Source organism: Rhinolophus hipposideros (assembly GCF_964194185.1).
Source record: "Rhinolophus hipposideros genome assembly, chromosome: 6".
In the NCBI taxonomy this organism is placed as follows: domain Eukaryota; kingdom Metazoa; phylum Chordata; class Mammalia; order Chiroptera; family Rhinolophidae; genus Rhinolophus; species Rhinolophus hipposideros.
This window is the reverse complement of record NC_138052.1, coordinates 72580877-72594552: the sequence shown is the minus strand read 5'-3', so window position 1 is coordinate 72594552 and position 13676 is coordinate 72580877. Positions and strand designations below refer to the sequence as shown.

Sequence of the window (13676 nt, the reverse complement as noted above, 5' to 3'; positions counted from 1 at the left end):
ACTCTGTAGAAAAACAAAGAAGTAATTCTTTCCTAGTGTGCCATTATTACAGTGTTCTATCATATATAGGGAACTCAATGCTTTAGAAAAGTAATTTTCATGAAAACATTATTCCATTCCCTTAGCATGAAAACACTGAAATTTGGACAAGACTGTAAAACATAACAGACCAAGTGCATAGATACTGCAGAAAACAATTTAAACAACAAAGAATATGTAATCACTTAAAACCCAAATTAATTTAAAATTTAAATCTCCTTTTCTTTCTCTATACCCAGTGAACACTGAATGTTTAATAACAAATACTATTTTAGACTCCTGCCCACTCCAAAAGGAGAGAAGTCATCAAGTGAATACTTACATTTGTTTTATCTCATCTGATGGTCGAAGTAGCTCACTGGATATTCCTGATTTAGTTAGTGCCGAAAACACTTGTCCTCGTTCAATCCAGGTATCATCATCAGACTTTTCTAGTCCTTTACACATTATATAGTTCAAAATATCTGTCAGTAACTGAAGAAGCTCCTCCTCACATTTCTATAAAAAATATAAAGTAATATTAAATCACTGGAGGGAGACTGTTAAAAGCACATAATAGTAAGATCGATCACATATACTGATTGTAATCCTTGAACACGTTATTCAAGTGTCTGGATGAACCTGGAACTTTATTAAGTAGGTCCTAGAGATACTAAGATGAATAAAACATTGCCTTTGCTTGCAAGACATTCATAATTTAGTAACTTATAGGCTTCTAACATCTTAGATTATGACACTAAGAACATGAATATAATAATTGTTAACGATTACACATTTTTAAGGATTAGAAGTATGTAACAGATATATAAAAACAGCTTTTTTGGACTTTTTAGGACAAATAAATGCTTTACCTCTTGGCTTTCAACTAAAGAGAAGTCATCACTAAAGCCCGTATCACTTGTGATGCTGCTTTCTTTGTCAGACTGCACAGAAAATGATTTAGTAGACTCTATTGGAGAAGGCGTGCTAGGCAAGCTGTCCGGCATTTGACTTCCACTATCACTCAGTTCACATGAGTCAATTCCACTCAGATCTAAACTCAAATGTGAAGGGTTATTGTGCCAGAATTCTTCTTGATTTTCTGATTTGAAAGACAATTCTCCCACAGAGCTATCTTCTTGAAATAATGGTATATTTGAATCTAGAGAGTGTCTATCCTCCAAGCTCCACTGATCTGAAGAAACGTTAGCTGAGGCAAAAGAGTTGATTTTTTCATCATCTGTCTTTTCATCGAAGCTCCTCTTAGTGTCTTCAGCTGATATATTTTTATCATTGTCTTTCACTAAGACAGCCCTATTGTGCTTATGAACAGTATTTCCATTTTCAAAGTCTGCTTTTAAAAAAAGCCTAACTAAAGTGTCTTGCCAACCTACTTGTTGAGATATTTGATGTGCTGCATCTGGCTGGGACTGTAAAATCTGTAAAATCTGCAAGGAGATTAAGAACACAAACATTTGTCAAAAAGTACACAGTGCTTTACATCAAAAATAACTTATTTTCATTTATTTTACTGACAAAGGAACTTAATAAGAAACTTTCAGAGGGTATACTTTCAAAAGATTACATTCTTAACTAGATTAGAAACTATTAGGAGAGCAGACATTGTGTTTGTAATTAATCTGCATAAAACTCATTGTGCAGAGTAAGGATGTACTCCAATATTTGCTAAAAGATAAAAAAGGAAAAAAAGATAAATTATCCTCCACATGTCAACACACTCATGTTAATTTAATTTAGTCAGAGAGAAAATATAAATAGAATGAAAATATATTTAAGATATCATAAAGTTATATCCACTCAACTAAATACCTTCATGAGTTTATCACATTTGTTCAGCAAATATTGAACATCTACTATGTGCCACAGTTCTGGCTCCAGGGTTAGGGAAGTAAACCAGGACACACAAGACACTTTGGTAGAATCTAGGTGCCCCAAGAATAATGTTTTCCCATTTCATTTTTTTTTTCCAGATGAAATTAATGGCTGCCTTTACAAAACTATTTTTTTATTAACTCTATCTTGTACAAACAGAACACAAACTAAACTTTAATTCCAAAAAACTAATTCCAGTAAGATGGATGCTGCTATTTAGCAAGAGTAAGAAACTGAAATGAAAGAGTATCCACTGACATGGCAATGTGTATGATCTTCACTATACAATTGACTTCACATTTCTTTAGAATAAAAACAAGTTCTCAAACACTGTCAGAAATTCAGTTACGATCTTTTAAGACATTTTTAACATAAAGCCTATAAACTTCTATGCAGATGAAAAGAACTTTGGCTCCCAGTGGTTAGAGTATAATATCTCTCCTATCAGAATTTCTAACTGTGACAAGTTTCATTACAGGAGATGAAGAATGTCGGTAGGGACTTCAACATTAATACACTGATGCTGATATACAAAATAATGAGTCACAATGACATAGGAAGTTTCTTTCTTCACTAATGCTATCAATCAGGGATCTCCCATTACTCTACAGGTGCAGAATACCAATTATTTTTCCTTCCAGATGAAGCTTTGCTTGACAAAGAAACTTTTCTTGATTTCATTACTTTCAATTTTCCATAAAACAAGACATACTATTTGTACTTAATATACACATAGTGGATAAAAACTAGGGTGCACTGGAAGCTGTTTCCAACTGCACACTGAAAGGAAAGGATCAATTTGCATGAGCTGCTGCTTCAAGGACAATAGGGCAAAATCCATCAAAATGTAAAATGTGAATACCCTGTGACACAGCAATTCCATTTCAGGATTATGTACTCCAGATGTGTTACCACAAATAGGTAAAGATACATATATATAAAAAAATGTTCTTAACAGTAGTTTATTGACATGGAAAAAGAGAAACAACCTAAATTCCAACAACAAGGAATTTTATAGAATGGCCAAAAAACTTAAAATGTAGCCATTAAAGAGAAAGATATATATCCACATTTACTGATTGAAAAATGCTGTGACACAATTAGGAAATAATTAAGAAAATTAAGAAAAGCAGGAAGCACATTAAATTCTATACAGGTCAGTGGTTACTAGTGGAGGCAAAAGGTTATAATCAGGAAGAAACATGGGGGATAACTAATTGTTGCTCTAGATAAAGGTTAATGGGTACACTGAAGTCAAATCATTGCTAGACTATACATAAACAAATTGAAGAAAATTCTTTCCACAAAGTTCAAAAGATTTAGAAATTCTAAAATATGGTATATGAATTAAAAATGGTCATAATCATTGAAAGTTTTTAATTAAAAAAAACTATTCTCTGGTAATAAACATCTCTGGAAAAGGCCTATTCCCAGGAGCCCATGTAGGGCTAAAAAGAACAAAATCATATGCTGATTGCTTGTGAGTAAATGAAGTTAACTGACCTCAAAAAAGGAAACTATTCACAAAATTATGTCATTTATAAAATAACATATTAAAACTTCTATCTGGTGCAAAACACGCTAAAAGTTATTCACAGTCTAAAGATACTGCTATTTTAAAGTACACCTCAAAAATTTACTAACCTTTCTGCAGATGACTACTCTGACATTTATACATGTTCTGTGAGATATATGTACCACAGACAACAGATCTTTGAAATTAATAGCAGGATCTATGGTGGGGAAAAAACAAAAAGTTAAAAACGAATTCCAGAGATAACCAAAGAAAGAACTGTAGGTAAAAGTTATATAAATGCTGATATAATTGTTTCATTTTTATTTTTTTTGCTATCAACAGATACCCTTTATTTTTTTCCAGCTTTATTGAGATGTAATTGACATAAAACATTGTATAAGTTTAAGGTGTACAATATGATGATTTGATACACATTTATACTGTAAAATGATTTCAATAAGGTTTGTTAATATATCCACTAACTCACAGTTACCATTTTTCTTTTTGTGGTGAGAACATTTAATATCTGCTCTCTTACCAACTTTCAAGTACACAATACAGTATTGTTAACTATATTCACCATGTTGTACATTAGATCCCCAAACTTATTCATCTTATAACTGGAAGTCTGAACGCTTTGACCACCTTCACCTACTTCCTTTACACCCGTGGCCTTGGTAACCACCAATCTACCCTCTGAGTTTGACTTTTTGGATTTTACATATAAGTGAGATCATACAGTATTTGTCCTTCTCTATCTGACTTATTTCACTTAGCAGAGTGCTTTCCAGGTTCATCCATGTTGTTGCAAATGGCAAGATGTCCTTATTTTTACGGTTAACATTCCATTGTGTGTGTACATACACGCATGCACACACATACACACACACACACACACACACACCTTCTTTATCCATTCACCCATGAATGGGGACACATAGTTTGTTTCTATGTCTTAGCTGTCATGAATGATGGTGCCAAAAACATGGGGGTGCAGATCTATTCCAGAGAGTAACTTCATTTCCTTTGGATACATACCCAGTAGTGTGATTGTTGAGTCATATGGAATTCTATTTTTAATTTGCTGAAGAACCGCCATACCTTTTTCCACAGTAACTGTACCAATTTACGATCCCATCGACAGTGCACATGGGTTCCCTTTTCTCCACATCTTCACCAGCACTTACTTCTTGTCTTTTTTATAATAGCCATTCTAATAGGTATGAAGTGGTATCTGTTGGCTTTGATTTGCATTTCCCTGATAATTAAGGATGATAAGCACCTTTTCATGGACCTATTCGCCATTTGGGTGTCTTCTTTGGAAAAAATATCTATTCAGGTCCTTTACTCATTTTTAATTGTTTTATGTTTGTTTTTTTATATTGAGTTGTATGATTTCCTTATATATTTTGGATACTAAAACCCCTTATTAGATTCTAATTTGCAAATGTTTTATTTTGTTGGTAGTTTCTTTTGCTGCGCAGAAGCTTTTTAATTTGCTGTAGTCCCACTTGTTTGACTTTTTTTTGCTTGTGCTTTTGGTATCATATCCAAAAATATAACCACCAGGATCAATGTCAAGAAGCATTTTCCTTAGATTTTCTTCTACCAGTTTTATGGCTAAGGTCTTACATTTAAATCTTTAATTCACGTGAGTTAATTTTTGTGAGTGGAGTAAGATAGGGGTCATTTTTATTCTTTCGCACCTGGATGCCCAGTTTTCCTGACTCTATTTATTGAAGAGACTATCTTTTCACCATTGAGTATTCATGGATCCCTTGTCAAATATTAGCTGACCACATATATGTAGGTTTGTTTCTGGGCTCAGTTGTGTTTCATTGGTCTGTGTGTATGTTTTTATGCCCACAGCCTACTGTTTTGATTATTATAGCTTTGTAGTATAGTTTAAAATCAGAAAGAGTGATGCCTTCAGGTTTCTTCTTTCTCAAGTTCTTTCTCAAAGAAAGAACCATTGGTAATAGTTATATAAATGCGAAATCATTGTTTGATTTTAAATACCATTATAGATATGTTCAAATTTTATAAAAACAGTAGGTTTACAATGTTTGATATCTTTCTGAGAAAACCCTAAATAACTACTCTTTTCTTTTGGTTGCCTGAACATACTGTCCATACTGCTTGGAACTTAGCCTATTATTTATCTTTTTATGTACGTTTTATCTTATCAAGATGGTAAAACACCCAAGGCAGAGACTTATCTTATACCTAATGAGCTCTCAGCATGTTATGATTCTACACTTTGTAGAATGCACTAAAAAAAGGTTTATCAAACAAAGAATATCTGAAATTAGTTTTAATTCTGACTTTAAGAATTTAAGCTCCATAAAGAAAAATGATAGACTACTTCATACATATTTTCTCTAGTGTCCTTTTCTTGTTACACAGACTGAATTATTTTCTAATCACTAAGTCAATAAACATTTACTGGGAGCCTACTAAGTAAGGCACTGTTTGCCCTTTGGAGACATAAGGAACAATACCTAAGGAAAGCCCTGCTGAGTCAAATAGCAGGTAATTTAAAAAGCAACCTGAGTAAGGAGGAAAAAAGAACCTTCAGGGGAAAAAAAAATTGAGAACCATCCTAGAATTATGTGACTATGAAGAACATTTCTTAAAAGTTATCAGCATTGTCTCCTTAGTCATACCTGTATTTATGATTTGATTGGTGAGGTTTTTAATGAGAGAAGTATTAACAGATGCTTCACTGATAAGGAGTCCCAACCCTGAGTAGCCAACTTCTCTGAGTCGAATACGTTGTTTGCTTCGTTCATAAACATTTGTGCATTTCAACATTTGTTCCATAACCTGGTCAGAATAATACAGTCTTCTCAATATAAAAAACTCAGAACAATTTGTTAGTTTAGTATTGAATAAATATTAGTGTAAGATGTTTATGGAGTATAATTTTATTTTAAATATATAAAACAAAACAAAAAAAAATCCAGCACTAATAAGGAGCACTCTGTATCATACTATCATTATAGTGGATTTAAAAGTAAATTGGACTGAAACACACATAATATGTTAAAAACTCTAGTTTACATGTATTTCTTAGCAGATGAAAGAAATAATTTAAAATTTTCTTTTAATGGCTAAGGCATAGAACAAAACAAACCATATAGTTTGCAAGAGTCACAAAGATGTGTTCTCAAAGAAAACAAAGATACTTCTAGATCAATTTAGTAATCTATTTATGTAACAGTCATCAAACTAATTTTCAATAACAAGGAAACATTTTGTGAAGCAACCCATCCATCCATATGCTACAATGGAAGAATGAGTTAGTAACCCCATACTTCTTGGAGAGAGATCAACATCCTTCAAAGTGAGATACCGAAGCCCTACATGGAAAGGGTATTCTTGGCAAAATAATATGAACGATCCTTTCAGGACATTTTGAAGAAATAACATTTAATCTCCATAAAGGAACAGTTGTGTGGGCAGATGTTTTAAAGAGTGGCCTCAGAAGTCGCCATGACCAGTACTCAAGAGGGACTAGGCTAAATCATTTTTAAAGCATCTTTGTTTTCCAAAGTTTAAGGATTTCAAATAGGTATTCCAAACATGACCTCATAAGTAGACTTTATAATGTAACACTACTAATGATGTAAGAGGAAACAACTGTTGCATGGCAATTAGGTACAATGAACAGGCAAATCATGGAAAAAGAATTTATTTGGCAGTAGAAATACGAGGTATGATAAAAAAATACAGTGAACATTTAAATTTAAAAAATTATTACAGTAAAAGACACTTTGCCATTAATCCCCCTCAAAATACTCCCCCTCACTTCGAACACATTTATATCATCGTTCTTGCCACTTTCTGAAGCAGTTCTTAAGTCCTCTTTTGTGAGTGTCTTTAGTTGTGCTGTTGTGTCTGCCTCGATGTCCTAAATCATTTTGACTTTGGGGAAGAGCCAGAAGTCAAACAGCGCCAGATCCAGTGAATAAGGTGGATGAGGACACACTATAATGTTTTTATTTGACAGAAATTGCTGTATACCAGAAGTGATGTATGACACGGAGCATTGTCATGATGGAAGATGATTTATGGCACACTTTAAAACACACCTTCTCTCAATCATAGCTCACACCCAACTGATTATACTGAAAAAGTTGAAGCTTGTCGCACACTGTTAACAAGGTTTGACACACCACTTGCCATATTGAAGATCCCTGCCTTTCTATTGGGTGGCACTCGGCAGCAGCATTCACCGTGGTTTTTGATCACAATGGACACGCTCCGTATCACACATTGGTTCTGATATGGCAATTTCTGTCAAATAAAAACATTATGGTGTGTTGTTTGACAGATCCACCTTATTCACTGGATCTGGCACCATGCAACTTCTGGATCTTCCCCAAAGTCAAAATGATTCAGGACCTCGGGACAGCCACAACAGCACACCTAAAGACACTCACGAAAGAGGGCTTCAGAACTGCTTCAGAAAGTGCAAGAATGATGGGATTAGCGAGTGCGGAAAGAGGGGGGAGGGGGCATATTGAGAGGGGATTAATGGTAATGTCTTCTACGGTAATAAATTTTTATTTAAACTTTCACCATATTGTTTGGTCACACCTCATATGTCTGACTCCTTTATTTTTAGTAAACAAATAAAAAGTGGATTGGGTGACTTCAGCCAATGTTTGAAGTTTTGGATATTCTGGCTAGTTTAATAAAATACGTTCTATTTTTCTGCCTCAGTATCTTCATCGATAAAATGGGGATATTTTCACTTCATAAAGTTGTTGTGAGGAATAAGTAAGCTAGAATATGAAAAGTGTTTAGTGCCTGACAAATAGTGAGTTATACATAAGGCTAGTTATTGATCTGCCATGCAGAACCATCATAAGTCAAAAAGCAGATGAGAGGTTTTATACTGAGGACAGTATGACAAAGAACATATTCCACTGAAATGATTGATCAGATTACAACATAATTAGCTTTTAAATATGCAAACACATGTAAAATATGTCAATACAAATTTGACAATTTAAAATTAGATATAAGATATGAAAAAAGAATTCACATTCTTAAAATGGCTATGTTCCAAGTAAATTCATATACCCACAAATACCCCAAAATAGAAAGACATTTAAGAAATGTTTATACCTTAAAAATGATTTCTCTTAGTCTGTCAGAATACTTCTGATTTAAGAGCAAGGCATAGAGTATGTCAGCATTTCCTGGTTCAAACAGCAGTAGGAAGAGTTGACCTCTAGTTGGGCTGGTATGTAGGAGACTTAAGAGTATATCTAAAATTCCAAGGAGCTTTTAAAATTAAACAACAAAAAACAAAAAACACTCATATATGGAAGCACAAATAAAATCATAAAACACAAAGTTATTTAACTAAATACTACAAACCCTAATGTTCTAGCCTAACTGAATTATCTGATGTCTTCTGAACCCTGGCTTTCCCTCCATTATGCTCTTGGCTTATTCTGTCTTCATTTGTATATATTCTCACTACCATATTTACCTTCTTTGTCCATGTAAAAAATCATCTCTTCCATTAAGCCTTTCCTGGTCTCCTAACATGTAACATTCTCCTAAGAATACCTCATAGGACTTTATATCTCTCTTATAGATGTTATCATACTCTTTTTTGTTTCATAATTATTTATAAACCTCTCTTATCCAACCCTGCATACATTAGGCTAAAAGAATGATCATTCATTGTTATAAACCTACAATGTCTAGTATTACTCTATGTATACATTAAGTTTTCAATAAATAATTCTTTGATTGAAATGACCAAGAAAATATCATTGGCAATAAATCTTAGCAGGTAACAGTACAACTATCATGAAATAAGATGACTACTCATTATTCTAATGAGCTTTTGAAGTATGCCAAACTTATAGGAAAATAGCTGAAGTTAATTCATCTATATAATAGCAATTATGAAGTCACGTAACCACTGAGTAGACAATGAATATTTCATGATAGCAGGAAAAATATTTGAGACAACATAAATTACGACTGCTCAAATTTGATATTGAGAGTGATATATAGAAAGAGCAAAGAAACAGCAAGTAATTATACCTGGGTTCTAATACCAGGTTTATCAGCTGTGTGACTTTTTAAGTTACCTAATCTCTCTGAACATCTACTTCCAAATATGCAAATGGGAAGAGTAATTACCAGTCTGTATATTTTATATCAGTGGTTTTCAAATTCTACCATGCAACAGAATCACCTGGAGGATTTGATTCAGCAATATAATTACATTTCTAAAAAATTCCCAGGTAAAGCTGACTGAAGACCATTGTTTTAAAACGTAGTTCTGAGGTATACATGAATAATGTACATTAAGTATTTAAAATTGAAAAAAACATTTATAATTTACTCATTATGCAAAATTTTTATGAACCTATGTTAAAATTCATGTTAGAAATCTGCCCAATGACTTTGATGATAGGTAAACATACCATTATGGCCTATGAAAATATGCTTCAGAATTGCCAAAGCAACTATTTTCACATACCGTTGTTTCCTGGAAAATAAGACCTAGCCAGACCATCAGCTAGCTCTAATGCATCTTTTGAAGCAAAAATTAATATAAAACCCAGTCTTATTTTACTATAAGACCAGGTCTTATGTAATATAACATAATATAATATAATATAATATAATATAATATAATATAATATAATATAACATAAAACTCCGGGTATAATATAATATGATATAATATAATATTAATATAATATCTTATATTAACCTTTTTTAAGATTTTATTGGGGAAGGGGAACAGGACTTTATTGGGGAACAGTGTGTACTTCCAGGACTGTTTTCTAAGTCAAGTTGTTGTCCTTTCAATCTTAGTTGTGGAGGGTGCCGTTCAGCTTCAAGTTGTTGTCCTTTCAGTCTTAGTTGTGGACCGGCAACTTTGTGATTGAGAGGACCTGCTCCAACCAACTGAGCCATCCGGGGGCTCAGCGGCAGCTCAGCTCAAGGTGTCATGTTCAATTTTAGTTGCAGTGGGCACTGCCCACCATCCCTTGTGGGAGTCAAGGAATCGAACTGGCAACCTTGTGGTTGAGAGGATGCGCTCCAACCAAGCCATCCATCCGGGAGCTCAGCGGCAGCTCAACACAAGGTGTCGTGGTTCAATTTTAGTTGCAGGGGGCGCTGCCCACCATCCCTTGCGGGACTCGAGGAATTGAACTGGCAATCTTGTGGTTGAGAGCCCATGCTCCAACCAACTGAGCCATCCGGGAAGCAGCTCAACTGAAGGTGCCGTGTTCAATCTTAGTTGCAGGGTGTGGAGCCCACCATCCCTTGTGGGACTCGAGGAGTTGAACCGGCAACCTTGTGGTTGAGAGCCCACTGGCCATGTGGGAATCGAACTGGCAGCCTTCAGAGTTAGGAGCATGGAGCTCTAACCACCTGAGCCACTGGGCTGGCCCTCTTATATTAACTTTTGCTCTGAAAGATGCATTAGAGCTGATGGTGCGGCTAGGTCTTATTTTCGGGAAACAAGGTACTACTTTCTAATTCATTAAAATATTTTATTATACTGCCATCTAGTTTGTTAAACTTTCAGTCAGGAGATAAAATTTACTTCTTTAACTGTGTATATGTGACACTATATACATTTAATCTTAAAATATGTTTATTATAGATGTATACGTTTAACAGATGACATAGAAACTTAAATGTTAAAAAGAAAAAATAGACTTATCTCTGACATAATACCTGTTCTTCTTCATTAATAGCAGCTATGAAACCCATAATACTTTGTATTTCTTCATGAGTTCCACCTTTGCACAGAAAATATTTAATTAGTCCATACAAAGAAGTCCTTATTGTTCGAATATCATCTACAGACAGCTCACTATATTTACAATCACTCCTGAAAGAGAAAGTAAAAGTGCAAGAATTGAAATTCAAATGTTTGTATTTTTGTACTTTTTTATATGAAAGAATTCAGTTTAAAAAAGATGTTTATATGTAATTAGTAGAATTCATAATACAATGTTATTAACCAATGTTATTACCTCCAATAAATCTAATAAAAAAAAGAATTCTTGGTATTTTTTGGCTTCTTTTTCTATTTAAGGAAAACCTTCTGTAATTAGAAGTTTCAATAACAAAAACATAAATTGTTAAAACAGCTTATATTTAACACTCCCTATGTGGCAGATAGTTCCAAGTGTTTTATTCATTATTAACTCATTTATTTTAATCCTCAAAACAACCATAGGATGTCAGTTTCATTATCTCCTTGTCATAGACCAGAAAACTTAAGTGCAGGAAAGTTGAGTAAGTTATCTACAGCTGGACAATTAATGAAACACAAGATTCAAACCCAATGTATATGATCCATTGTTCATCATTTTAACCCCCACACTATCCTGCCTCGCTGAAGTTAAAGAATATTAGAATTGCTGGAAAATAAACAATCTAGATGTTCCAATCAAGTAGCAGGCAGAAAACAGTATCAAACTGAGAAGATGTAAGGACATCATACCCATAATAAATCCTAAGCATATCTAGGAGAAACTGCACACCATACTTCTTTCGGAAAACTCTCCTGCTGTCTTTGATGATGGTGGAAAGATACTGTATATGACCTAAAACAGAAAGTTCACTCTTAAATGATATACCTAAAATAAAGTCACACATGTAGTTATACAATGTTATTAACCAATGTTATTATAGTTATTTATTATAGTTATAAAATTTATCAATAGCCTGTGCTCTCACCGATTCGAAAGGGAAAATCTCCACGGTTCCAAATACGAAAGTCAAAGAGTAAATACTGATACATTTGTTGTAAGAGCTGCATATTTTTCTCTACTGATACTTGTTCAATCAGTAATTGAATTGCCATCAATACATTAACATCCATCAAGGTGCTTGGCACCTGAAATCCAAACAGAAGAAAGTTCTGTAAAGTTCAGTTTAAATTGTCATTAAGCTATAATTTATTCAGGACATCTACTAAATACAAAAATCTTGGTTAGAAAAATATAAACAATTTAAACATTAATTTTTCTGCAGTAATGCCAGAACATATTTTCTTAATGTCATAGTCCTAAAATAAGAGTCTTAAATTGATCAAATATCCCAAATACGAGAACTAACAAGGTCCTGTATTTCAAAGACTATATAGTGTTACGTAAGATAAGTAATTGTATAAAGTAATTCAACGGAAATTTTTAAAGTGGTTTTGTGTGTGTGTTTGTGTACGTACACACACATATATACACACATATATATAAAAACAGAAGTTTACAAAATCTACTTGTAAATATAAAATATAAAATATAAATATAAATATAAAATATAAAATAAATTATATCCACTAACATAACTTAAGCTATAATAGAGTAATTTCAAAAAGATGTATTTACATGTTAGGAAGAAAGAATTCCAACACTAACTGCTAATTACAATCATTAGCCATACCTACATAACGTTAGACTAGCTCACCTTCTGAAGTAAGGCACCAAGAGTGGAAACTCCATGGGAGTGAATAAGATTGTCCTGGTTAATAGGATGTCTTTGAATAAAGTGTTTCATAATCAATATAAATGTTGCAACTAAACTTCTCTCTAGTCTTGACTCTGTGGAATTGTGAATATGTTATCATAATTAATCACTTTTATATCACATTTTCTATATCATAATGCACATTGTAACACAAAGAATTTGGTTCAGAAATTAGCCTCTAAAAGTCTGTTGTAGAACACAAATATCAGAAAAAGCAGCAATTGTATACTGTACACTTCTATGCACATGTAAATATTTTCTCTACCATATTTAACAATGTTGTCATATTTCCACTAAGCATACAAACTAAGGATAATCAAGAGTAAACCAACATCGTAAGTTTTCTGACCACAGATATAGGAACTTCCTGAACTACATTAGTAAAATTAGAGACGGGCTGCTTCAGCTACAAATGGTTAAGTTTCTTCCTAATGGTAGCAAGACATTTTAATCTATTTTTCAATTAATACTCAAATTTCTCAATGACTATTTTGAATTAATTTCATCTTAATACCTGATGCCTTTGTGGAGGTCAATACCACCCAATCTCCTTCTATTGGTGTCATCAATTCAGAAACTGTTCTTTCATTCATTCCTTCAAAAATCTGTCCTTCACTGGAGTGGCTAATTTGTTCCAATAGAGGAAAGAGTACGTTTAATCCACCTACACAATTTATGATGTCCTGAAAAAGAAAATTACAATTTTTAATCTTATAAAACA

At 33.3% G+C, this 13676-nt stretch overlaps 1 protein-coding gene across 3 annotated transcripts in view; it reads right to left on the bottom strand.

The window, feature by feature from the left end:
• Positions 1-13676, bottom strand: part of NBEAL1 (neurobeachin like 1) — a 145976-nt gene that overhangs the window by 63489 nt on the left and 68811 nt on the right. For all 3 annotated transcript variants that reach the window (XM_081051454.1, XM_081051453.1, XM_081051455.1), the window contains 10 exons: positions 13470-13638; positions 12896-13029; positions 12167-12326; positions 11931-12033; positions 11156-11312; positions 8564-8722; positions 6094-6253; positions 3556-3644; positions 891-1466; positions 362-537 (listed from right to left, as the gene is read on the bottom strand). In XM_081051454.1, coding sequence (XP_080907580.1) covers positions 362-537; positions 891-1466; positions 3556-3644; positions 6094-6253; positions 8564-8722; positions 11156-11312; positions 11931-12033; positions 12167-12326; positions 12896-13029; positions 13470-13638 — 1883 coding nt within the window. The remainder of the gene's footprint in view (positions 1-361; positions 538-890; positions 1467-3555; positions 3645-6093; positions 6254-8563; positions 8723-11155; positions 11313-11930; positions 12034-12166; positions 12327-12895; positions 13030-13469; positions 13639-13676) is intronic.